Source organism: Artibeus jamaicensis, unplaced genomic scaffold (assembly GCF_021234435.1).
Source record: "Artibeus jamaicensis isolate MK-2021 breed Jamaican fruit bat unplaced genomic scaffold, CSHL_Jam_final scaffold_474, whole genome shotgun sequence".
Lineage (NCBI taxonomy): Eukaryota > Metazoa > Chordata > Mammalia > Chiroptera > Phyllostomidae > Artibeus > Artibeus jamaicensis.
In genome coordinates this window covers 42,083,747-42,107,724 of record NW_026522046.1, presented here as the reverse complement: position 1 = coordinate 42,107,724, position 23,978 = coordinate 42,083,747, and the positions used below count along the sequence as shown (strand labels likewise).

Below are 23,978 nucleotides of genomic sequence, written 5' to 3'. Positions count from 1 at the left end.
CCTTCAGGCAGTGGGGATCTTGAAGGGTATCCGTCAGGAATGACAGGATCTGCCCTGCCTTGGGACAGCAGTTGGAGGCAGCTGGAAAAGTGGGTTGCCTGGGGGGCAGCTTGAAGCGGGGAGGCTGACGCCCAAGTTCTGGGAGAGAGGAAGAGCCCTGGGCAGACGGCACCCTGAGCCAGAGACTCAGCTGGGGAAGCGTTGGGAGCCAGACTGGGCTGGCTCGGAGATGGCCAGGAATGGGGCGTGAGGAGAAGGAGTTGGCTGAGAGAGAAGAGGTCCGCGGAAAGAGACCTCGCTAAAGGTGGAGAGAAGCCCAGAGACCCTGGGCCAGCTCCCTTGCAGGATGGGGGTCGGGAGCGGGGCAGCCGTGAGGCTTCCTGTTGCTGTACCTTAGGCCTTGGTATCGTGAGGCCAGCAGGTATCCTTTCTGCGTGAACCCTTCTCAGAAGTGTAAAGAAGGGGTGCATTTGACATGACCCAACTCGGTGTACAGAAAACAGTGTTAGAGTGTTCTAGAAATGGGATTGGTAAAGAGTGAGAGGTCTTCCCAGGCCTGTATGAGGGGCCTCTGAGCTGGGCAGGGCAGGGCAGTGTGCCCACCAGATGCCCCGGGCACTGTCCATATAGACCTTTCGGGGCATTTACAGCCGGCCTTGGATTGGTTGTAGCCATTAAGAATTGTTTCAACCAGGGGCAGTCTTCTGTCAGGAGCTTCATTTTCAGTGTGTCTCTGCCTCCCTTCTCTAGTCCTGGGGCTGGGCCCCCGGGGTTTGGACGCGGTGTGCACCAAGTGCAGGCTGCAGACACTTCAATGCCTGGCTGCAGTCCCACCCTTCCCGGGGCTGCCCAAGGTCAATTTTTGACAAGAAGAGTGGGACTCGGAGGAGGATGGTTTGGGGATGCAAAGGCACCAGCGGGGGGGGGGGGCAGTGTCAGGTTCAAGTGAATGGGGCCAGGCTGGTGTTCTCCAGCACAGCCCTGGGAGCTGCCTGTGACAGAAGATGGTTCAACGCAGCCTCTGCTCAGGGCCTACTGTCACCTAATGGAACGCTGGCGTCATGATTCTGACCCCTGAGAAGGAGGTCAAAGCCAGGTAGTAGGAGTCAAGAGCAGGCAGGGACTCTTTAGCTCAGGTCCTGCTGGGCAATGTGTTGCTTTGCAGCTGTTGGGTGAGTCCTACCTTGACGACACCAGCCCTTGGGGAGCAGCTCCCGGTTTGGCCAGTGGAGAACAAGCCAGTATATGTCCCTGCGCTGGCTGGAGAGCAGGTGCAAAGACACAGGAGCGCGCTAAGAATCTCGGGCAGGCGATGGCGAGTTGAGAGCTGGGGGTGGTGGATGGCAAATACCAGCCCACACGGGGGCGCCCCCAGGGCTTTTTGGGATCCTGGGCTGGCTCCGATGGGGGGTGGGGGGAAGGTTCAGGGAGGAGATTATCGGGAAGGGGAGGGGCCCAGCCTACAGCCACCGCCTGGCCTGGCCCCCCACGGCAGGAAAGTGAAAGGGCCGCGGGGCCTCTGCACGCACCGCCCCAGGAAGTCGCGAGCAGGAAACGCCCATGGAGGCCCGGCAGGGCTGCGGTGAGTGGGCCCGGGCAGCGCAGGTGAGGCGCAGGGTCGGCGATCGGCGGGGACCCTTTCTCACCGCCCACACCTGCGGGGCTGCGGGAATAGGGCGCCGCGGCCATGCCGCACCTGCCACCAGGGCCGACAGGCGGGGTCGGCGGGGGATGCCCATGGGGACCGGATCCCTGAGCCCTGCTCCCCCTCAGCCTGTCTTTGTGCTTGTCTCTGGCCTGGGCTGGGCAATCTCGAGCTCCCCCGGCCATAGGGAAGTCTTCGGGATAAGGGGTCTAGAGGAGCGGCCGGGCGCCCCTTCCGGCGTCCGGCAGTGGCGGCGCAGGCGTTCCTGGCGAGTGGAGGTGGGGGAGCCGGCGCTGGGCCGGCAGCCGCCAGCTGGAGCCCTGGGCAGGAATGAGATGAGCTGTCCTGCCCGTTCTCCTCCCCAGCCGCTCGGGCCGCCGTGATGACAGCTGGGTGTCTAGGGATGGGGCCGGAGGAGACCCGCTCATTGTCCGCCGCGCCGTGGGGATGTGGGCGTGCCCGCCGGGTCCACCTGCTCTGGGGACCAGCCAACCGGGAGGAGCCGGCGCGCGTCAGCACCCTGGGCCTTTGGGTTGTTTGTCTGTTGGGCAGCTGGTTTCCGAGCCCGTGAGCTTCATTGCCAACTGGAGTGACGGCGACCTTCTGTATTTGTAGGACTTAAGGCACCAGAAAGTCCCGCAGCCGTCGGCCACCGCCATCGGGCACCTTTTTCCTCTTTCTCCCGTCCTCCTGCTCTCCAGGCGGTCTCTTCTTGAGCTGGTGGCTGGAGCTCTCCTCCAACCGTCAGGATTTGCATTTGAACGGAAGACACTGGAGAGCCGGTCACCCCACCCCCAGGTTTGAATTTCTAAACGTGGTTTCTTAAGCCTGTCTTTCCTTTGGTCTGCCGGAGGTCACTATCTGGAAGGGTCGTCTGCCCTCGAACTTAAGTAGTGTGAGGTGGTTTGAGTGGGTAACTAGCTGGGATCTCTCCCCTTGCTCCCTGGTTAAACTCTCCTGATGGAGCTTGAAATCCTGCCGCTCCAGGGCGATGTCTCACCGCACTGGCGGGGACTGTGCTGGCAGGTGTTGGGTGCAGATCAACTTCCGTCCCCTGCTGGTCCGAGGAGAGAGGAGTGGCTTTTGTGTGTAAGCCACAGGGTGACCCTTGTCATTCATCTTTCATGCCGATTAGAGTGTGTAAAGCAGGAACCGTGGAAAGTGTTTTGCTTTGTTTTTTCCTGGAAAGGGAGTTGTTTCTCAGAGAATGTTTTGGGGGGTTTACATTTCCCACCCACTTTTGCCTTAAAATAAGAGCCACTTTAGAGAATTTTTGTTTAAGTATATTATTTAAAATACTCATGAGGTTGCTTTGATTATTCTGGAAAGATCCCTTCAATATTACTCTGACTATGACTTATTTATTTTTTTAACTTTTACTGACTGGGGGGTGGGGAGAGAGAAAACATCATTTGTTGTTCCACTTATTTTCCCATTCATTGGTTGCGTCTTGTATGTGCCCTGACCAGGGATCAAACCCGAAACCTTGGGAATGGGGATGACGCTCTAACCAGTGGAGCTACTCGGCCGAGGTGACCATTACTCAAGGCTGAGTCTCGTTATTTTCACCTCTGAAGAGCACAGGGCTGGTCTAGGTATCTCAGACCACCAGGGTGAGTCTGAGGGTAAGGCTCTGGGAACGCATATTTTTCTCTAGTCATTCGTAACGGTTGGCTGGGTTGGGCCTTCAGGCAGAAGAGTTCAGAGGCGTGTGTTACACAGACTTCCATAAAGACACGCTGATGGGCTGTTTCCCGGGTTGCCGTCTTTGACAGTGGAAGGAAACCGGATCTTCTGACACGTCTCCTGTTTGGGTGGTGAGGTCCAGTGCCGGCTAGTGAGAGCCATTAAAAAAAGTCTTCTTACATACCTGGGCTGTGTGCCGAAAAGAGGATTAAAGCAAGAGATTGGATCCAGTTCTGCTGCCCTGCCTTTGAAGGGGCAGGGCGGGAAGGAGTGAGGTGGGAGGGAGGAGGGGACGGAGGGAAACTGGCCTGACCTGCTTTGGCCCCATGGACTGAGGTCCAGCCACCGGCCTCATTGTTCTGCTGTGAAGTGAGCGCAGCCTCTCTCTCAGAGTAGCCGTGGCTCCCACAAGGAGACCTCAGATGGAGGGACTCCAGTTAGTGGAATGCTGTTTGGTGGGCGCTGCCCAGGCTTTGGAGGAATGGGCCTCATGGTGCTGAGCTCTCAGCATCCCACATGGAAACCCACCATCTTCGCATGTCCTAGATGCACTCACCTGGAGAGGTTATAACACTAACTCCCCCCCATTTCCTGGGGGGAGGGTCGTGCAGGGGCAGGACGAGCCTATCTCAAAGGCACTGGGGACTTTCTTCCCGTCGCTTTTCCAGGGCCTCCTGGATTGTTGTTGGTGCTATAGCTTTTACCAGAACTGAGTTGAGGTTGATTGATTTATTGACCAGTCGGTTGATTTAGTAGATGGCAGTAGAGTATGTCCAGATAAGCTGTGCCTCCAGAGGCAGTGTGGGGACTCAGGAAGACGCTGGACTCTGGCCGTCCTCGGTCAGACCCTGTAACACCTAAACCAGACCCTTTCCTCCGCAGTCCCCATCCCGGGATCATTTCCTGAAGTCTATTTACACCCTAAGAGAAGCCCACTCGTTTTGAGCATTTTAGTAAAACATACTTTAAGGCTATTTTAGAGATTTGAAGAGTTGTAGAGATTTATTCAACGCATCTCTTGAGCACTCACTCTGTGCTGGGTTCTGCACCAGCTCACAAGGCCTCACCCAGGCCTTTCCTGGGTGCATGTTTACTGAGCACCTGCTACCCACCGAGCTGGTGCGAAGGGCTTTCTGTGGATAGTGTCATCCTCTTTATAATAACCCTACAGTGTAAGTGCCGCCATTCCACTTTTTAGCAGGAAAGAGAGCCAAGGTCAGCTGTAGGGGCTGGTGACCCTCCAGGTAGAGTAACAGCTGAGGCCATGTAACCGTCAAGGCCCTGGTGGGGCCCAGGGGCCTGGCTGGTGGGATCAAAGGGGTGGCTCTGGCTGGAGCAGAGGGGCCCTCTGCACTGCCTCCTGCCCGAGGGGAGGCGCTGGGGTGGGGGTTGAAAGCTTGGCAAGGATTTTGAAGTTTTTTGATTTGGTATAAAGGAAAATCATTGAAGAGAGAGCATTTTTTGAAAGCTCACTCTGGAGGGAGGGCTGGAATGAGCCTGGGGAATGGTTCTAATTGGGAAGACAGGCACTTACCAATCAGTGTAAATCCTCCAAATCTGAGCTGTTTGTCACTACTTGTCCCTATCCTAAGGAAGCTGTGTGAGGACATTAATAACGTCAGCTTCTTTAAATCAAGATTAACATTGACTCAAAAGTAACTTTCTTTTAAAACAATTACGTGACCAGCGAATTTTCAGTAAGGATGAGACGGAACAATCCATGCTCTGTGTATCCCGGAAGTTGTGTTATTTAACGCATTGGTCAAAAGATTCCTTGCTGCCAAGTGTAGGAGAAAAACTGAAAAACAAGACAAGTCATGAGGCTGGCTTTGGGACAGGAGGTGTGCCGGGGCCCCTTTTCGGTTCTCGGGTCCCCCGCCCGCTCCTGGTCTTGCTCTGCCTTCAGCTCTGACTCCAGAATGGGGTCATTTCCCTGGCCTCTGAGGGGCCACAGGAGATGGGAAGTGGGGAGGCAGCTACGAGGTGAAGTCCATTCCCACAGCATTAGGTGCGTTTAGGTCCCGTTGCGAAGCCACAGCTGAATGGTGGGTTTGATGGCCTGCCATCTCACCCAGGCCTGCGTTCCTCTCTGTTACTGTGGCTCAGCCCTGGGCCGGTCGGAGTGGGTGGAATGGAAGACGTCTGGTCCCCTGGTGTGCTCTGCTGATGGAGCACGTGGTGTGACCGCTGGGCACAGACCAGTCTCACTTAACGTTAATATTCCGCAGGGCATTGTGGTTAAGGGTGAGCGGGTTGATCTCTAGATGCCTTCCAGGTGAAGATGAACTCAGTGGTTCCTTTCCTATCATCAGAACATCACATGAAATTCCTTTCAGTGATCTCCGAACAAGCACCTCCCACCCCCGCCCCAGGGCAGACACTGCTGCCACCTAGTGGCCCAGTGGTGGGCATGCCCGAAGTCCTGGAAGGCCAGCCTGGGGCTGGGCTGGGTAACAACCGAACAGGGAGTATGTTCTGCTGGGGATTCCAAGGTACCACTGCCAGAATACCTGACTTTCAACTCCTCTTTCTCATCGTAGAGAGCTAAGCCTCTGCAGGAGGGAAGAGGGGACGAGAGACCCAACAGGACACCTCTACTTACGTTCCAGCCTACGTGAGTGCTGGGGCAAGTGGGAAACTCGGAGGCAGGGCTACCAACCTCTTTATGAAGCGTCTGATTTCGTGACCAGAGCTCCGTGGTCCGTGTGTAAATGGCTCGACTCCCTGCCGGCATTCGCTTCATCATCTCATTCTCCCGGGATCAGTGGTGAGTCCTGGGCCGAGGGTGGGTGAGGACCACTGTGCCTCTGGCTGCCCCCCCCCCTCGGGTTCGTGACAAAACGCACACGGATGGTGGCCTCCCCGTAACCACGGAATCACTTCTCAGTGGTGGAAGTTCTGAGGAGCATGGCCGAGTTGTTCTCCGTCTCTGGCTCTGGAGATGTCAGGTAGCATGTAGACTCCTTCCAGGTCTCCAGTGTTTTCTGTAATCACAGCGGCCCCCACAGACCGCTGGCTGCCGGCAGGACTCTCACATGCCGGTGAGTGAAAGCAGTACATGAACTCTGAGCTCAGCGTGCGGCCCAGCTGGGGCAGAACTTCAGAGAGAAGGGAACATCCAAGTAAGTTAGATGCCGACCAGAACACAGCTTTCTGCTCCGAGAGCACCTCTCTTGCCTGCTCTGTGAGAGCCCTTCTCTGGGGAAGGTGGCGGGGGGTCATGAACCCCGTCCTCCTTGGAGGAAGCCAGGAGCAAGGGCAGAGTCAGACTGGAGCCGGGCTCTCTGGCCTCTGGCGTGTACCCTCAGTGGCGTCTTCCCTGCTGATCTCAGTCGGGAAGGGTAAAATTTTCCTGTGCTCTCTTAGGTTCAATAATTGGGGGCATGCAAATTAAACTGACAAAAGAAGAGAATTGAATCACGTTTATGCAGGAGTTTACAGAAAAACATGACTCACAGCGGCTGTTATGCCAAATTCTTGATGGGGGGAAGAGGAGGAGAAAGCACTGATGGGAAAACAGGTTTGGAAAGGCAAATGGGCCTTAGGACGACACATGAGCGCTGTGTCACTGTCCTGACGGTGGCTATTAGGGTGCGGTGTGGACACTTCTGGTCTTCAGTACCGAGTCCGCCTCCCTGGTGCTCCCAGGGAGCCACTCAGAGCAGCCGAGTTCTTGAGGGAGGCTCTGCTTTCAGACGGAGAAGAGATTCTAGGAACGCAAATGCTTTCTGCTCAAAATAATTTTTACACCATAGCGGCCCATTCTGGAACCCCTTCGTCTCCGTCACAACCACCCACTGGTGGCCGCCACACCCTCGGCATCTTCTCAGGCCCCTCTAGATGGTGGAGCACCCACTGGGTCTCGTTCTTTCCAGAGCTGTTCCCTTGTTGACTCATTTCAAGTCCGCTGCAAATCTAGCCACAGGTGTTTAAACACTTACCTTTTATTTCCAGAGCGTTCATCTTTAGCTTCTTTGTTTTACAACTTTATTTTGATGCAGTTTTCAAACTCACAGAATTATGAGAATGTTACAAAGAGCTGCTGTAAAATTCCTGTGTATCACAGACTCTTATTTTTTTGAGGTTGAGAGCTACAGAGACAGAGCAGTGCATCTCGAACTTGAGCGAGCGTGCGACTTGCCCTGAGAACTCGTTCGAGTGCACGTTCTGACTCAGCGGGTCTCCGGTGGCCTGAGAGCCTGCGTTTCCCAGGTGGTGGTGCCCTCAACCTGCTGACCGCATTTGGCGTAGGAAAGACACAGAGTTTGTCTTCATTCCATTCCCTCCGTGCCTCCAACTTGCTCTTTGACCTTTAAAACTTATTTTTAGCTGAGCTTTAGCAACCCTAAAGAGACTGGCGTTAACATTCCTTGGAAGGACATTTTTTGTGGTTCCACGCAGCACACCTGCCTGTTCCTGGCAGCATTTCGCGTTCCCGTTGGGAACTGACTCCCCCCTCTGAGTGCGGCTGGGTAGGCAGGCGAGTCTCGGGACTCCCGTCTCACCGCGGCAGCTGGCGGAGGCCCTCGAGGTTCTGCTCCCAGGAGCCTCCTGGAACAACGCAGGTCCAGCGGGAGGCAGGGTGGGAGGCAGGAGGGGCTGCAGGGCTCCTCGTGGGGCTTTGACTCTTGAGTGGGTGAACCAAGGGCAGAGAGGCTGTTAGCGTGCGTGTCATCCAGCCGTGGGGCCTGGGCCGGGCCGGCAGACGAGTCCTTAACATCACGCCTCATTTCTTCTCCGTGTGCGTGCACACACATGCACATGTTTCTTAACAAACTGTCTGAGAGTAAGTTACAGGTGCCATGTCCTTTGATTCTAAATTCTTCAGTGTGCATTTCCTCTAAACAAGAATTCTCACCTAACTGCATACAAGGACCCAAATCAGGAAATTTAACACTGATACAATGCTACCATCTAGTCTGAAGTCCACATCAGAATTATATTGGGCGTCCCCTAATGCCTTTTACGGCCCAGGGTCCAGTCCAGGGTCACGCCGCCCTGTGGGCTTAACCTCCTTTCATCCGAAACTGTTTCTTGGCCTTTCTTCGTCTTTTATGACCTTGACATTTTTGATGGGAACAAGCCATTTTTTTATGGACTGTATTTGGTTTTGGATGTGTCTAGTATTTCCTCATGCTTAGGGTCAGATTACGCATTTTTGACGGGAATACACAGAAGGGAGCCAGCTTCTCACTGATGGCGAGGGAATTAAAAATATGGGGAGGGGAGGGGCTGAATGAATCACATTGTATTGGATTGGAATTAAAGAAAGCAAAAAAAACTGGTGAGAAATCAGGGGAGAAGTGGCTGTGTGTACGTGGTATGTGTGTAGTAGGTGTTACCTGTGTGTGTAAAATACCACACCCCTGCCCTGTCCCTGCCCACTGAGAGACCCTGGGGACAGCAGCACCTGCAGCAGTGAGCACGCCTGGTGCCAGATCTTGGTTTCTGTGTGCCGTCCCCACGCAAGGAGCTGGCGTCTTCGGGGACTAGGTCAGCCCTGGGGCAGGGGAGGTGAGAGGATCCGGGAATATCTTGTGCCAGAAAATAAGGAGATGCTTAAAAATGAAGGGACTCTCACCGTCACATCTGGGATGATTTGAGATCTAAAATAAACAACACTAGTAACAGATTTTAGCTCACTGGGTACATTCTGAATCCAGTGAGTCCACACAACTATAATTCAGTGCACAAGTAGGAGAAAGTAAAGCTCTTCCGCACAGCAAAACACCAGCTCCTTAGGAGAGCAGGAGCGTCCCTCAACCTCGATAGCCTTCCTGTCACCGTCAGCAGTGCTATTTCGGTGAGGGTCACCGAGGGAGGGACGCACACTGCTGTGGGAAAGTTGGAGCGACCGGTTCTTCATCTGCAAGTGTGTTCCCACAACTTCCTCATTTGCTGTTTAGAGGGGAAAGTTGTAGCTTCCCCGAGGGGCACCTGGCCCGCAGCCCCTTAACCACGTGACCAGTGCTGAGGCCACCCGGGCCCCATGCCTCCCCTCAGGAACTCTGAACAGGACTCCGGCCCGGCTGCCGTGGGTGCTTTCCTTGTTTCTAAAGGAGGGGTATTTCTGGGCCAAGTCACACTGCTCAGCACCTCTCGTCCACAGCACTTGTTCATTCCTTATTTGCATGTGACTGAGATAAATAACCTTCCCAAAAGGACACGTATTCTGCATGGAGTCTTTTAATTTGCCTCTGGGAACATTTCTAAGGAAGCTTTGAAGGTGCACAGCGACTGTCATTGCCAAGATAGGCTTTCTTGGCTGGAAACTTGAGGTTGGCTCAAATGCTCTTGCTGTAATATTGGTGGATGCGAAGAATGCCAGAGTCCGACGTGACTTCAAAAAGTCGGTGAAGCACTAATGAAGGAAAGCATTAGGTAGTTCATTTTTAATTGCGTTTTCTTAATATCCACAAGCCTGAATGTAATACCAAACACAAAAGGTACAGGATTGTGTTAGTTTCCGAGGGCTGCTGTAATAAAGCGCCACACTCTGGGTGGCTTAAAACAGCACATTTGTTCTCACTGTTCTGGAGGCCAGGAGTTTGAGATCCAGGCGTCAGCAGGGCTGCGCCCCCACCGAAGGCTCCGGGGAAGAATGCTTCCTGCCTTCTCCAGCCTCGGGTGGTAGCTGGCAGTCCCTGCGGCTCCTTGTCTGGCTGGGCCTCTGTTGACTCCTGGCCTTCCTCCCCGCCTGTCTGTGTCTTCACATGGCTTTTATAAGGACATCAGTCACTGGATTTATATCTCATTGGATTCGTGGTCACACATGAGTTAAATATGACCTCAACTTGACTCATTACATCTGCAACACTATGCCCACATTCTGAGAATTTTAGGGGGATGTGACTTTAGGGGGATGGCATCCAATCCAGTACAAGGTAAAAGGAAACAAACATCATTTAAAATCCTGGTATCGTACATGACAAAGGCAGAAAGAAAATGAAGAAAGAATTACAATACGGGCAAAGGACTTAGGAGAGTTGTTTAGGACTCTAGTCCCTTAACCCAGGATGACCCCGCAGAAGCGAAAAGGTTCTCTTTGGGAACCTAGCAACCTGCGGGCCGCCGCCTCGAGGGATTTCACTTCCACAGAGAATGAGCTGCAGATTCAGTTCAGCGTGTGCTGCTCCCCTCTGCCGCCCACGTGTGCGCGGAGTGTCCCTGGGCACGTGCTACACACGGCACCCCCTGCCGCCCTGCAGCACAGCCCTGGAACCCCGTTGTCCCCCGGCCCAGGGCCGGTGAGCGGTCCTGCAGAACCAGCAGTCAGAGAAGGGGCGGGGGCCCAGGAGTGGTGACCAGGTTCCCAGAACCTAGACAGCGAGTCTCCCTGAGAGTGCTGGTATGTGAGGGCCCGGGGCTTTTCAGATGTCTGGACAGATGGAGGGGCTCTTTATTTCCGGGTCATGTATTCCATTTTGTAAATATGGTAACATACTTGAAAAATGAAGTATTTATAACTAGAATGTTCTGTTTCCGTCTTGGTAGAAAGCATGAACATCTATCTTGGTAGAGAGCATCAACCCGAGGTTCATTTAAAGTGAAGCTACTTTCTCAAAACCCTTCTCAGCTGGGCGAGAGGACATTCGGATTCTCCCAGGGGTCATATAGTGGCGACTGGTAGTGCACCGCTTCCTCGGGGGCTGCAGATCGCCCTCCGTACTCTGAGGTGGGAAGGTAACTCCTCGTGGAGATTGGGAAAGGGACCCCTGTGCCCAAATGGGGACAGCTCAGGGCTCCCCACAGACTGTACTCGCCCCAGTAATTTACATTCGGTGAGGCACCAGTTGGCCAGCGAATCCACCTGTGTGTTGGAAATTTGGGTATTGAAGCTCACAGAGTTCCAATAGTCTATAGACTCTTCCTATGCTGGCAATTTAAGGCACCAGTAGCAGTGCGTGGGGTAACAGAGCTTTCAGCAAATAATTGAGAGACTTCCATTCTCCACCCCAACAGACGGTTTTCAGAACCACAGGACAGAGGCCTGGACTTTATAACTAAACCTCTGCACCTGCATGGTCTCTGCTCCTTGGGATAAAATACACACTTATTTATAGATTTACTTCTTTCCCACCTGGTCACTGGCATGGGCTCAGAAAGCAAAGACTGCCAGGAAAGCCATCAGTGCTTTTGTGATGAGGAGGAGCATACGGGGTCGTTTCTTTACTCATTTATCCAGTACTTCTTGGTGCCTGGCAAGTGGGTTTGGTGTTTTCCTTTCCCTAAGGTGCAGGTGTCTGATCGTCTCATCAGTCCTTTATCTCCCACCTGAAATAGGATCTTTATTTTTTTTTAATCTAGAAATATTTATTTCTGTAAAGAAGCCAAAGAGGTAGGCTCCCCTAGAGTTCTGTGTGTTATTCACTGAGCGCTGGCTGCCCTTGAGGAGTAAAGCACAACGTGGACAGGAGACTGAAGGAAGGGTTTCCCTGTCCCCCCAGTGTCCCCACCTGTCTCTGTTCGTGGGTAACTATCAGTGCCAGCCATCGCTCGACTTGAAAGTCATTGGCCTTTTCGGGCCAGATATGGGCCAGGTGACTCAGGGTGAGAGGCAGGGTCTCAGGACATTGAAGAACCTGCCCCCTGGTGGAAGCCCCTTGTCTTCACCTCCTATCAAACTCTTTTTCTCCTGACTTTTTTTTTTGCCTTAGGAAATATTTTTCCATAGTGTGGTTCAAATTTTTAGACTGGAATAAACTTCCGTTTTCTTACTAAAGAAGCTTCTTTCCTTTAGACTTCCATATATTTCAGCACCTCCCCCTTACTGCTTTTCTCATAAGCCAAAAAGAACAGCTGGGCTTTAAGCCAGCATTTTTATACCGCCGGCCTTATTCATAGCTTGTGAGCATCACTGGGTTTTTCTCATTGAGGTCAGTGAGATATTTACGTTCTTGCCTCGCTCATGTGCTTCTGAAAAGTTGCATGGAAACTAAAAAGGGAAAACTATGATCTTAAATGCCCAGAATGGCAGCCTTACAAGAAGCTTGCAGTTAATTTTGCTTCACACTAAATAATCCTGTCTTGTCTGCTTTGTGAGCATGTGTTCATCTTCTGAGTCCCAGGTTTCTCTTCAATTGTAGTTCTTTTAATGAATGTTTAAATAGTTTCAATTTGGACAGAAGTCCCACTTTGTTCATATAATAGTACAGTGATATTATAAATAGGGTGAATAATTGATGTAGGACTGGACGAATAATACACAGTGTAAGAAAACTTAAGAATGACAGTCACCGTGGATTCTTCCTGCAGCTCATTCCTGGCTTTCGTTTTCTGCCCCGGTTTTGTGTTTCAGGTACAGAGCCTTCATTTTTATCTTGACATTTTTGCTCTATGCGAGTTTCCACTTATCTCGAAAGCCTATCAGCATAGTTAAGGTAAGAAATCATAAAACACTCCGTTTCCTATCCTGACTGTAATCTCGATAATGAACTTGTTACTTTACAAGGCGACTGATGGGGGCGGGGGCGCTGGGGGGAGCGGGGGCAAGCTGAGTGGAGATGCTTTCAGAGGTAGTATACTTTCAATTATATTCCCTGACAGTTACAGAATTCTAAAGCTTAATGAAATACATACATATTCCTGTCTTGTGTGAATTTTCTCTCCAAAACATCCAGTCTTAAGTTGTCCCAAATGGCTTCCACGCCCGTCACGTGCAGATCGGAGTTGGGCTGTGGCAGTGGGTCCTCGTTATTCTCGGAACTCTGAGTCTCTGTTCGAGTGACGGGTGGGAGAGGCTGTCAGACAGGCTCCCGCTTAACGAGACTGAGGAAAGATTCGAGCAGACGGTCCTACACAGTAGCCGGTTATGACTGGGGGGAGCAACAAGATTTTCTGACCCTCCTTGGAATTACATCACTTAGCCTAGGTTGTCAGCAGGCCTGAACGGCTTTGCACTCTTGACTGTGGGAGGAATAAGGAATTGTCTGTTGCTGAAGGTAGCTCCCATACAGCGCATCATCTCCCCCCCCCCCTCACTTCTAGTCGTCAGCAGGGACACGGACCCAGGGCGGGGTTATACTGGGTTACACTGGCTGAGTACCTGGCGGTAGAGAGTTCCCGTGACTCAGTGGAAGTCCGAAGCCGGCCCAGGGGCACCGGGCTCCCAGCCTAGAGCCTGAGTCCCTGCCAGGAAGGACGCGAGGCTGCCTTTTGTCACAGCACAAAACTATACGGAAATGCTGTTCTGCTTGTTTAGGAAATGGACATGGAGCGTGTGTAACCTTTTCTATTTCCCATGGGTGGCTCCTCCCTTAAATGACAACAGAGAATGTTAAAATTCTACTTACAGTCACGGTCTGCCACCTTCCTTGTCCCTTGCTTCCGTGGAAGGGTTGTGTCAGAACCCACCCCAGCCCTGGCCCCAGTTCCCTCCTGTCCGACCTGTAGCTTTGTTACTGAAAACTGACCAGAGCAGCATCCGTGAGGCCTCAGGTCTGTCCAGCTGGGCAGAAGCACCTGACGCCTGAAGGCGAAGAGAAGGAAAAAGTATAAAATCTAGTGAATCGGGGAAATGCTGAAAATGCCAGCCTTAGACAGGGAAGGACTGTGCGCCCCACCACGTCTCTGACCGGAGCTCAAGGTCATGTCCACAGCCCCACTCAGTCACCCTGGCGGAGTGTAAGTAAGCTGAGCACAGGCCAGGGCAAGAGACAGGGCTCACTCACCAAGGGGAGCCCCCAGCCCCTACAGAGGACGAGCTCTGCCGGGGAAAGCTGCTTGGCAAATAGCGACTTTGAGTTTGTGAAGCAGGACCCTCGGCTAGATTTTGAGGGCAGTGTGCCAGTAACGGTGACACAGCCACGTGACCGCCACGCGGCCACGTCCCATGTACCATGCCAGGACAGATACTTACACTTACCCAGGAAATGATCGCCTGGCTGAGAGGTCTGGGCCCTTTTCACCCCCTGAAGGCTGCTTGTGACCTGTCCCCCGTCATACCCACGCCAGGCAACCCCGACTCTCACCAAGGGCCCCACAGAGCCTGTTCTTGAACCTCATACGTGGAAATGGAGTCCACCGTTTGAGTTCCTTTGTGTCGGGCTTATTGTCCTTGAGGCGTCCTTGTCGTTGTGGGGAGCGGGCGCTGGTTCCCTTGTACGGGGCAGCACGCAGCTGTAGAAACCGACCGGATGAGTCTGCCGCCCGCTCTGGGCAGGCGGTCCGAGGGCCACAGGCGGCCAGCTTTCAGCGGCACAGCTGCCCTGAGCGGTCGTCTCTGGTGGCCCTGGACGTGCTTGGGTTTGCTGCGTGTGCTCAGGAGCGGGGCTGCTGGAGCCCGCGAAACCGGCCCACCAGCTGCTGTGGGTCCTGCAGGCAGCCTGCCCCGGCCGTGACTCCTTCCCCAAGGCCGGAAAGAGGGGCGCTGCTGGTACTCTGCCTCCTGCTGAACTCACCTGCTGCGCTTCCTCTCTCTGGCCTCTGGCCTCCCTGTGGATGTCCTAGGGTGAGCTCCACAGGTACTGTGCTCCTGTGAATAAGGGCAGAGTCAGACCCGACGGCCAGAGCCAAATAGCCAGCGGTGTCGCCACTCACCAGCTCCCAGACAACGAGACCGACTGCGGCTGGGCCCCGTTCGGTGAGTCCCCTGTCTGCACACCTCTGAAGCCGGGCGTCCCTGCAGGGCTCTGCACATGGGAGGGCCAGGAGGCTTCAGGCGCGGCCCAGCTCTCCTGGCCTTGCCAATTGGGCTGCCATGTTGGTGTTCCTGAGTGGGATCGTGTCTCAGGGAGCAACTCTGTCCCATCCTGGGTCCCACTCTGCCACTGCTGCTGTGTCATGGGGCCTGTGTGTGCCAGGGTTCCACCACCTGAACGAAGACCCTCCCCGTGAGGAGGTCTGCTGAAAACAGCTTACAGGTGGCGTGTGTCAGAGCCGAAAGTCAGGGCGCGCAGAGCAGGAACCGTGGGTGGAAAGGAGAGACCCGTGTGGGGCTGGCCTCGGCGGGGCGGTGAAGGAAATGAAGAAGCTGATGCCCACTGTGAGCCACGTGGGTCCATTCCCACCAGTAACGTGTACTTAGTGGTTGTTCGGAATGTGGTGGCCGCATTTTCCTTTGCCGAGAAGCCAGCGGCAGGTGTGCTGCCGCATCCTCTGTGTCCCTCCTCGGAGCCCAGCGTCCAGCACCCACACCCAGAGGGCAGATGCCTGTATCTTCCCGCCCTGCCCACTCCAACACACATACAGTGTTTGGTGGGGATGAAGCGCCACTCCGCTCTCCGCCTCCACCCGTGCAGATCAGGACAACTACCAGCAGCTGCTCGGGGCCCTGGACTACTCCTTTCTGTGCGCCTACGCCGTCGGCATGTACCTGAGGTAGGTCTGCTCCGCTGTGCGAGGCCCTGGCCGGTTACTCCGCTCAGTGCAGAACCGTCTCTGGTGCGCCGAGGTGCACAGGACGCGTGACACGAGCCCCACCCGCAGGTCACTTACTGTCCAGGCTCTTCTCAGGGACAAGGAAAAAGCAAGAGCCAGTGTGCTCTGCTGTGTCTGTGAGGACATGACCACAGGGTGGTTTAGAAGACCCGGGCACTGCGCTGCTCAGGCGGACTGTTCACAGGTGGCTTTCCTGGCCCTCGGGTCTCAGACGCATGTGAGCCCTGCCGGGGTGTGGTCCCCTGGGCACAGGGCACTGGTGGCTCTTGGCGATGCTCAGCGGAGCACATCCTCGGCCATGGTCTCAGGGGCCGCCATCTGTTTACGGTCCCAAGTCACCAATTCCACAGTTTACAAGTGTGCGCCGGGTGTGTCCACCTGGACAGCCCACACAGAGCCCCTCAGCTGAGCACGAGGCCACGCAGTATGGTGGCTGGGGCGCGCGCAGAGACACTCTGCTGTGACCTGAGCTGCCTGCTCCTGTGGCCGAGGGCAGTTCTCTGTGGCTCTGCAAAATGCGGGGAAGGTAGTTCTCACCTCGCAGGACTGTGGGGGGGATTTGACACACACAGGACACTCAGCACAGTGCCGGAAGTGGTGTGTGCCCAGTGTCTGTCACATGTGATTATTATTATCCTGGGTTCTTGATCCTATTGAACTGACCTTGACCTGAAGGTGTAAGTGTAGAGTGAGTAACAGGACATGCGTTTGGCAGGTTAAACACTGGTGTTATGTCAGTCCAGCCAGGCTGGGGAAGAAACGGCATAATAGGGACAGAGCCCTTTAACTCGAGAGGCTTCTGTTCAGAGACTTAGATCTTGACAGATTTGAGAATCTCCCTGAGGCCTGGGCCCCGCCCCAGCCCCGTGCCCTGCGGGTGGTTGGGCCAGGCCGTCTCTCTGGAGTGGATAGCTTCCTTCACTGTGTTGGTATTTGCAAAGGGGGCAGTGGCACGTCCAGAAGCCCGAAGCGTGCGGTGCCCTGCAGAACATGGGCCCGACTGACGGCAAGTGCCATGGAGGCCTCAGGCTTCCTCGGCCTGGGAGGCAGCCGGGCTGCACCGTGTGCCTTTTTTATTTACTTATTTTTAGAGAGAGGGGAAGGGAGGGAGAAAGAGAGAAACATCGGTGTGTGGTTCCCTCTCTTGCACCCCCTACTGAGGGCCTGGCCTACAACCCAGGCAGGTGCCCTGACTGGGAATCAAACCAGCGACCCTTTGGTTCATAGGCCAGTGCCCAATCCACTGAGCCACACCAGCGGAGGCTAAAATTTCTAAGCAGAGCTCAAATTTGGGCCCAGTTAATGCAGTTAATGTGGGTGAGTAACTTAATGACAGTTTAGAGGCCAAGAGACTGGCTCATGGTCACAGGTGATCCCTTTTTATGACATTTGTCTACAGGTTGACAGTTGAAATTGTAACTTGGTGTCGTTTATATAAAAGCAGGATTAACTGGCAGGACGAGTTTTTTTAATTGGCAGCCATCAAAGTGTATGAGGTTCATTATTTGACTGTTAGTGACTTTTGCCGGAAATAAAAAGTCTTAAAAGATGTTGCCAACTGACAGTTTCTGGTTAATAAATGCTCATTGGGAAATAGTTATGATTAAATGTTCTTGGAAACTGTAGTGTTTGGAGTTCTAGAAGCTCAGAGAACAGCCTGAAAATATCCGGAAAGAAAGTGCATGTCGTTTACATTACGGTGTGTTTGTTTGCTCATATTTGTCTCTTTCCTTATCCGCAGTGGCATAATAGGGGAGCGCCTGCCGATTAGGTATTACCTGACTTTCGGAATGCTGGCAAGTGGCACCTTTACTGCCCTGTTTGGGTTGGGCTATTTCTACAACATCCACAGTTTCAGCTTCTACGTGGTAACTCAGGTATGGTCCAGGCCCGTGGCCCACCGCATGAGGGGTTTCCATGATGAGCTGGACGAGGCATTTATGTCTCAGGTCCCTGCCTCTGCCAGGAGAGATGAGGGAGGAGATGGAGTCGGGGTAGGAGGGCGTGCACAGTAGACTCGCGTCAGTCTGACGTCAGGGTCAGTGCTGACAGGTAAAGTCTCTCTCCCATCTTCTCTGAAGTTCCGGCCGCCATGCAGTTTCCCTGAAGTTTCAGGAGCTGCCTCATAAGACCCAGTTTGTCCCTACCCCTCAGGGGACTGCAGAGCCAGCCCCTCCGCCTTCACCTGGAGGAGGTCTAGGTGTCCCATGTGGTGACAGATTGGACCACTCAGGAGTCAGAGTGATGTGGGGCGTAGCGAGGGCAAGAGGAAGGGAGGACTTGGGTGTCACTGGCCGTGGGACAGGATCAGAGGGAGTCGGAGGGAGGGGAGAGCCTTACCGGCTCCAAGGCCAAGACTGGCCCTGCAGCTTTGCCCTTCCGGCTGGGCCCAGCCCTTCCTGAAACTCTTGGCTACTGCCCCTCCCAACATCCCTGTGGACAGATATTTACTAGAAATGGAAAATGGCAAAATGATCAGCTTAACTGCCGAGGCTCTGCCGATAGCCTAGTGGGGAGGTATTATAAAATCATCAAAGTAAATTGCACACACTTTGCGTTTGTTAAAAATTCTCACCTGAGGATAAGTTTATTGACCTTAGAGAGGGAGGGCAGAAGAGAGAGAGAGAAACGTTGATGTGTGAGAGCAGCATGAATCAGTTGTCTCCTGCGTGTATGCGCCCCAACCAGGGATAGAACCTGCAGCCTGGGTGTGTGCCCTGACTGGCATCAAACTCACAGCCTTTTGGTGCACGGTACAATGCTCCAACCAACTGGGCCACCCAGCAGGGCCACAGTTTTCTTTAAAAAAGTTTGCCATGGGCCTTGAAAAAGTTTGACTGTTTTAATTATAAAAGTAACTTATACTTTATAGTAATACATAAAATTAGAAGGAAGAAAAAAAACAATTCCCCAGCATCCCCCCACATTTCTGAACGGAAAGGCAGCCCCGGCTGGCCCTGAGGCCGGTGCAGCCCGCGGCCACCAGTCAGTCTCCTGGAGAGCCCGTCCGGCCCGGTCATGGTTGTGGGAGGCACTAGACTGGACCTAGTTGTCTTAAAAATTTGCCTCTGATGCTCCTGAGACTCAAGCGAACCAGTTTGCCAGTGCACTTGCTAAATCCCTCCTTGAAATATGAGCTCAGGGTCCTCTTGGAAAGGAGGAAGTGCTTTCTGCAGGCTTTGTAAAGGTCAAGGTTAAGCTCAGTTCAGAGAGCCATTAACAATAGTACCTTCTTCACGACCTGAGACGTGAAAGAGTGCTGTTTACAAGCTATAATTCATGGTACAATCACAGTTCTATAAAAAGAAGACAACTCTTTTCTCTTTGTATGAAGTTCAGATTAGACAGAGATTGGAAACTCTGGCCCCAAGCCATCCATCTTCTGGCAGGGGATTTCCTTTTCTTTCTTTTCCTTATTTATTCTAAAATTTTCACAGTGGGCACATATTACGTTTGTAGTTACGCGATGGTTCAGAACACAGCTTCAGCCTTTGGGGCTCATAGCGGGTAGGGCCTCCTCCTCTGTGGGCGGGTCCCCGCTGTGCTCCCAAACTTCCGAAGGACGGAGAAGGGGAAGCTTCTGTGGGCCCCCCTGGAAGACAGGGGATGTGTTTTCCCCGAGGTGAGCCCTCTTTTTGTCCCGTGTCACAGATCATCAACGGACTGGTGCAGACCACCGGCTGGCCCAGCGTCGTCACCTGCCTCAGCAACTGGTTTGGGAAGGGAAGGTGAGACTCTGTGTGTAAAGTCCCTGCTTGTCTGGCCACCGAGCTGCACACCTGAAACTCAGACAAAAGGGCTGAGTGTCCCACTGTCTTCCCACCACGGCTGACACCGCCGTGGTGGGAAGACAGTGGTTTTGAAAAGGAAGGTGAGGAAAGGCCACCCTGCTTTCAGCAGCGTTATTTTTTAAAAGATGTTTTTAGACTTTATTTTTAGTTTTTCTTTAGATTTATTGTAGAAAAAAAAAACCACTTTATTCTGTGAACTAAGATAACGAAGACCTCTGGGACTCGAGGTTCTGAAATTCAGATGGCCTTTGTCCCAGGAGACGCCCACCCTGCCGTGGGCAGGGTCGAGTCTGTGTCCCCTGCACCGCTGACCAGCAGCTCGGCCTTCCCTGGCCTCCCAGGACCTGGGAGGAGCGCAGAGGGCAGGGCCCTGCCCTGGGCCTTCGACAAAGAAGCTGCATCAAAAACAGGACGCAAAGGCACGTGGACACGTGCCAGGTCCTGACATGCTGCCCAGCTCCTGGCAGCAGAGGGGCACTCGGCCTCTGGTGGTCTGACTGCAGTCCAGGCGCTGCCGTAACATGTGTGATACACGGCTTCAGGCCAGGGTCAGGGTCAGAGCCAGGGTCAGGGTCAGAGCCAGGGCGGAGAACTGCTGGGAGATACTGCCGATGGGGAAACTGAAGCAGGAAACCAGTGCAGGGAGCCTCATTTAGATACTCCGCCCACCTGACGGGTCTGCCGCAGAAACTTGTGTTAATGGGATATTTCAGCCAATAATTGGATTGAGTCTGCAGAAGCACAAATTTAAATTTGGGGCCTTCCAAGAATTTCAGGAAATGGCCTCCCTCCTCTTTGTAATCATAAATAAAGAAGCTCTGAAAGAGACATGTAATGATACGCACGTACCTCCAAGGTGAAGGGAAGCCCCATTCTCTCACAAGTATCTCCAGGCCTGCGTCTGGCAGAAGTGCCTGTGCGGCCCCTGTGTCCCCAGGCCAGCGCTGACACGGTGCACGCCCTGCCGGGCCCTACACCACAGACCCACGGAAGCTTCCTGACGCCACTTGCTGCCTGTGTCTTGTTCTGTTGCAGGCGAGGCTTGATTATGGGGGTCTGGAATTCCCACACCTCCGTGGGCAACATCCTGGGGTCCTTGATTGCTGGCTACTGGGTGTCCACATGCTGGGGCCTGTCCTTCATCGTGCCCGGGGCCATCGTGGCAGCCATGGGGGTCGTGTGCTTTCTCTTCCTTATCGAACGTGAGTACCCGGGGCCCGGGAGGGGACTCCCCCCTGCAGGGCTGTGGGGGCAAGTTGTTCTGCTTCTGCTTAGGCCTATGGAGGTGTGTGGTTTTCCTGGCTCTCGCCTCACCAGGTGGCCACGCTCCTTCAGGTATAGACGTGCCCATTAGCTGTTTCTCCCCCGGTCATGCTGTATTTCCTGCCGGTTCCTGATTTCTGGAGTAGCCGATACTGAAATGCCTTCCACCCTGGCCTCCCCCCACAGATTGGGCATGCGTGGTTCTCCCCAAGTCTGGGAGTCTCACGGCTCCCTCAGGCCTGCCTGGGCCAGGCAGCTGCAGCTGCTCACTGCAGTCTTGCTGCCACCCGCCAAAATGCGCCCTTCCAGCTTGTTCACTTTCTGATAACATACGTCTTGGACAGTGTTGTGAAACATGGCTCAACTTATAACCACGTGTCTTGATTAGGGGAGGAGTGTCCATTCTGGACTCTACCAAACTTGTTTTAATTGAATTTAATTTGTAAAATAGAGCTCCAGCAGGCCAAGGATTCTTAGTCACACTAACGCTGGACAAGCTGGTGCTGCCACAGCTGCTATATGTCAGGGTGTTCCCATCCCACAAGCTTTCAGCAGTACCTTGTCACCGGAGTTCTGGGAAGGGTCATTCTCGTCACCTGTTTTCCTCTAGGCTGGCTCCACAGCACCTGGCGCTCTTGTCACCTGGGCTGTCCAGAGGGTTCCTTACACATTAGTCACCTGGAGTCACACTTCCTCTTCTCTAGCGCAGGGCTCCTGGGTGCCACACACGTGCTCTGCCCGAGGTCCAGAGCCCACAGGGGCTCCTACTCTCTTCTCAACTTCCGAGAGACTGGTCCTGGGGGTGGAGTGTGTGGCAGGGGACGTGAGCTTGCGTGCTGGCCTGGCTTGGGGTCTCAGTGCCAGTCTCCACTCGGCTTGGTCATCCTGGCTGGGTCTTGTCCCTACTCAGGGCGGGATTTTCAAGAATAAGGAAGTTTTGGTTTGGTCTTTTGTGATAAAACGAGAGCCTCTTTCCCACCGAGCCGCCACCGCTGCCACGCTACTGCGGGGTGAAGGGTTGGGGAGCGGAGCAGATGCTGAGTGTGAAGCGTGTGAAGGGAGGGCTCTCCCGGAGCCGCCTCCCGTCACTTCACTTTCGGTCACCTCCTGTTCCAGGGGTCCCCCTGCTGGCTTCCCTCTCCATGCACTGTGGTGACCTTGGAGCTCTGTTATGTTCCTCCGTGCTCTGCTTGGGACAAAAATGCCATCTCTCAGCTTCCCTGGGCCCACCAGGCTTTAAGCAGTAGACCATGCCTGGATGGTTGTCCCAGGAAGTCTTACTGACATGGAGGGACAAGGGGCCACATCCGGACCTGGGCTTGTGCCTCCTGTGTCTTGGGTTGTCCTTGGCGGCACCCTGGCCCTGGCGGGGAGTTCTGAGGCACCGCAGGCTGGGACTGGCGGTGCCATGGGGCCGAAGGCCTAGCCGCAGAGCTTGCCCTGCCCCGTCCTGTCTCTGCTCTCTCACCCTCTGCTGGGTGGGTTTTCTTACCTACAGTCATAGGCTCCTACCTTATTAGTAATACACTCAGAGCTCTACCAGATCCCTAATGAGATCCTGTGCCTGTTCTTCATGGTGCCACCAAAAACTCCTTCTCACTGCCCCTCCTTCGCTGTGCACCCCTCTCCTGACCTCCCGGCCTCGCATCTTGTGCGCTTTGGGGAGCAGGGTGCTCGCTGAGCTCCAGTCTCCCGCCACAGCCCTGGTCCTCCCAGTGCATCTCACCCAGTACCTGGCCTTGTCACACTGCTCTGCCTATGCCCCCTCTGCCAAGGCCGGTCCCAGTGCCTGGTTCTTGGCCCAGGGACACCTGCAGGACTTGGCCATTCTCAGCCTTCCCGCTTCCCGCTGAGGCTCCCCCTTTTCAGGCCTCCCTCTCTGTGTCTCCCCCTGGGTGCGGCTCTGCCTCTGAAGTCGCGTCTATACCTTGTATTAAAGTCTGAGGTTGTCTCTTACTTGTACCGGAATTAAGACATCTCTCAGACTCTTCCTAATAATTAGTAAGCACACTCCCTGAAGCTATTCTTCTTCCCTGTCACAAAGACATTTGATGGGGGCAGGTAGGGAGTGACTTCTCATGTCCCAGGCAGGGTGTCTGACTCCTGGATCTCCAGGGAAAGTGCATGAGGCTCAGGGTGCAGGCTGACCCGCCCAAGGTCATGCAGTAAATGGGGAAGCGTGACCACGTGCCAGCTCACCCGTGCAGATGGTCTTAAATTTGGCTCTGGACCACTTGATTCTTTGGGGTAGGTTCTTGTGGGTTCAGTTAAAACTAATTTTTTTCATTTAAACGATAATCTTTTTAATTTTAGTTTTTATTGATTATATTGGGGGGCATTGGTTAATAAAGTTACATAGGTGTCCAGTATACAGTTCTATAACACAGCATCTGTGTATAGCGTTGGGCGTCCCCCACCCCATCGGTCTCCTGTGGGCATCTCCCCTGCCTCTCTCCTCTCTGCCCCCTTCCCTCTGGTGGTCACCATAGTTGTCTGTGTCTGTGAGTTGTTTTTTTTGTTGTTTTTCCTTAATTCCTTCACCTTTTCACCCACCCCGCAACCCCCTGCCCTTCTGACTATGTCAGTCTGGTCTCTGTAAATGAGTCTGTTTTTATTTTGTTTTTTTAGTTTATTTTGTTTACTAGATTCCACATACACGTGAAATCACATGGCACTTGTCTTTCGCTGACTGCTGCAAAGTAAGATTTCCTTTTTTTTTATAACCAAGGAGCATTCCATTGGGTGAATGCACCACAAGTTTTTTATCCACTCATCTGCTGGTGGGCACTGGGGCTCTTCCAGGTCTTGGCGATGGAAATAACGCGGCAGTGAGCACGGGGTGCATGCTTTCTTTCAAGTCAGTGTTCTGGGTTTCTTCAGATATATTCCTAGAAGTGGATCGCTGGGTCCGGAGGCAGTTCCATTTTTGGTTTTTTGAGAGAACTCCATACCGCTGCCCACAGTGGCCGCACCAGTCTGCATTCCCGCCAGCGGTGCCTGAGGACGCCCTTTTTCCGCGTCCTCGCCAGCACTGGCCGTTGTTGGTTTATTGACGATGGCCGTTCTGACAGGTGTGCGGTGATCTCTCATTGTGGTTTCGGTTTGCATTCTCTGACCAGTGACTTGGGGCATCTCTTCCTGTGTCTGTTGGCATCTCTGTGTCCTTCGGAGAAGTGGCCGTTCAGGTCCCTGGCCCATTTTTAACTGAACTGCTT

The 23,978-nt window shown here is 53.8% G+C and overlaps 1 protein-coding gene across 5 annotated transcripts in view; it reads left to right on the top strand.

The window, feature by feature from the left end:
• The first annotated feature begins 1,493 nt into the window (after nucleotides 1–1,493).
• The window catches only part of SLC37A1 (solute carrier family 37 member 1), a 45,495-nt gene continuing 23,010 nt past the window's right edge, over nucleotides 1,494–23,978 (top strand). The window contains exons 1-9 of one of the 5 annotated variants that reach the window (XM_037144588.2): nucleotides 1,494–1,582; nucleotides 2,261–2,443; nucleotides 5,872–6,098; nucleotides 12,630–12,711; nucleotides 14,780–14,912; nucleotides 15,571–15,649; nucleotides 17,451–17,586; nucleotides 19,361–19,437; nucleotides 20,536–20,702. In XM_037144588.2, coding sequence (XP_037000483.2) covers nucleotides 6,043–6,098; nucleotides 12,630–12,711; nucleotides 14,780–14,912; nucleotides 15,571–15,649; nucleotides 17,451–17,586; nucleotides 19,361–19,437; nucleotides 20,536–20,702 — 730 coding nt within the window. In that variant the 5' untranslated portion in view covers nucleotides 1,494–1,582; nucleotides 2,261–2,443; nucleotides 5,872–6,042. Of the gene's footprint in view, nucleotides 1,606–2,260; nucleotides 2,444–3,175; nucleotides 3,259–5,871; nucleotides 6,099–12,629; nucleotides 12,712–14,779; nucleotides 14,913–15,570; nucleotides 15,650–17,450; nucleotides 17,587–19,360; nucleotides 19,438–20,535; nucleotides 20,703–23,978 lie in introns of those variants that run through there. The other 4 variants (XM_053657742.1, XM_053657743.1, XM_037144587.2 and 1 more) reach the window with 4 other exon arrangements.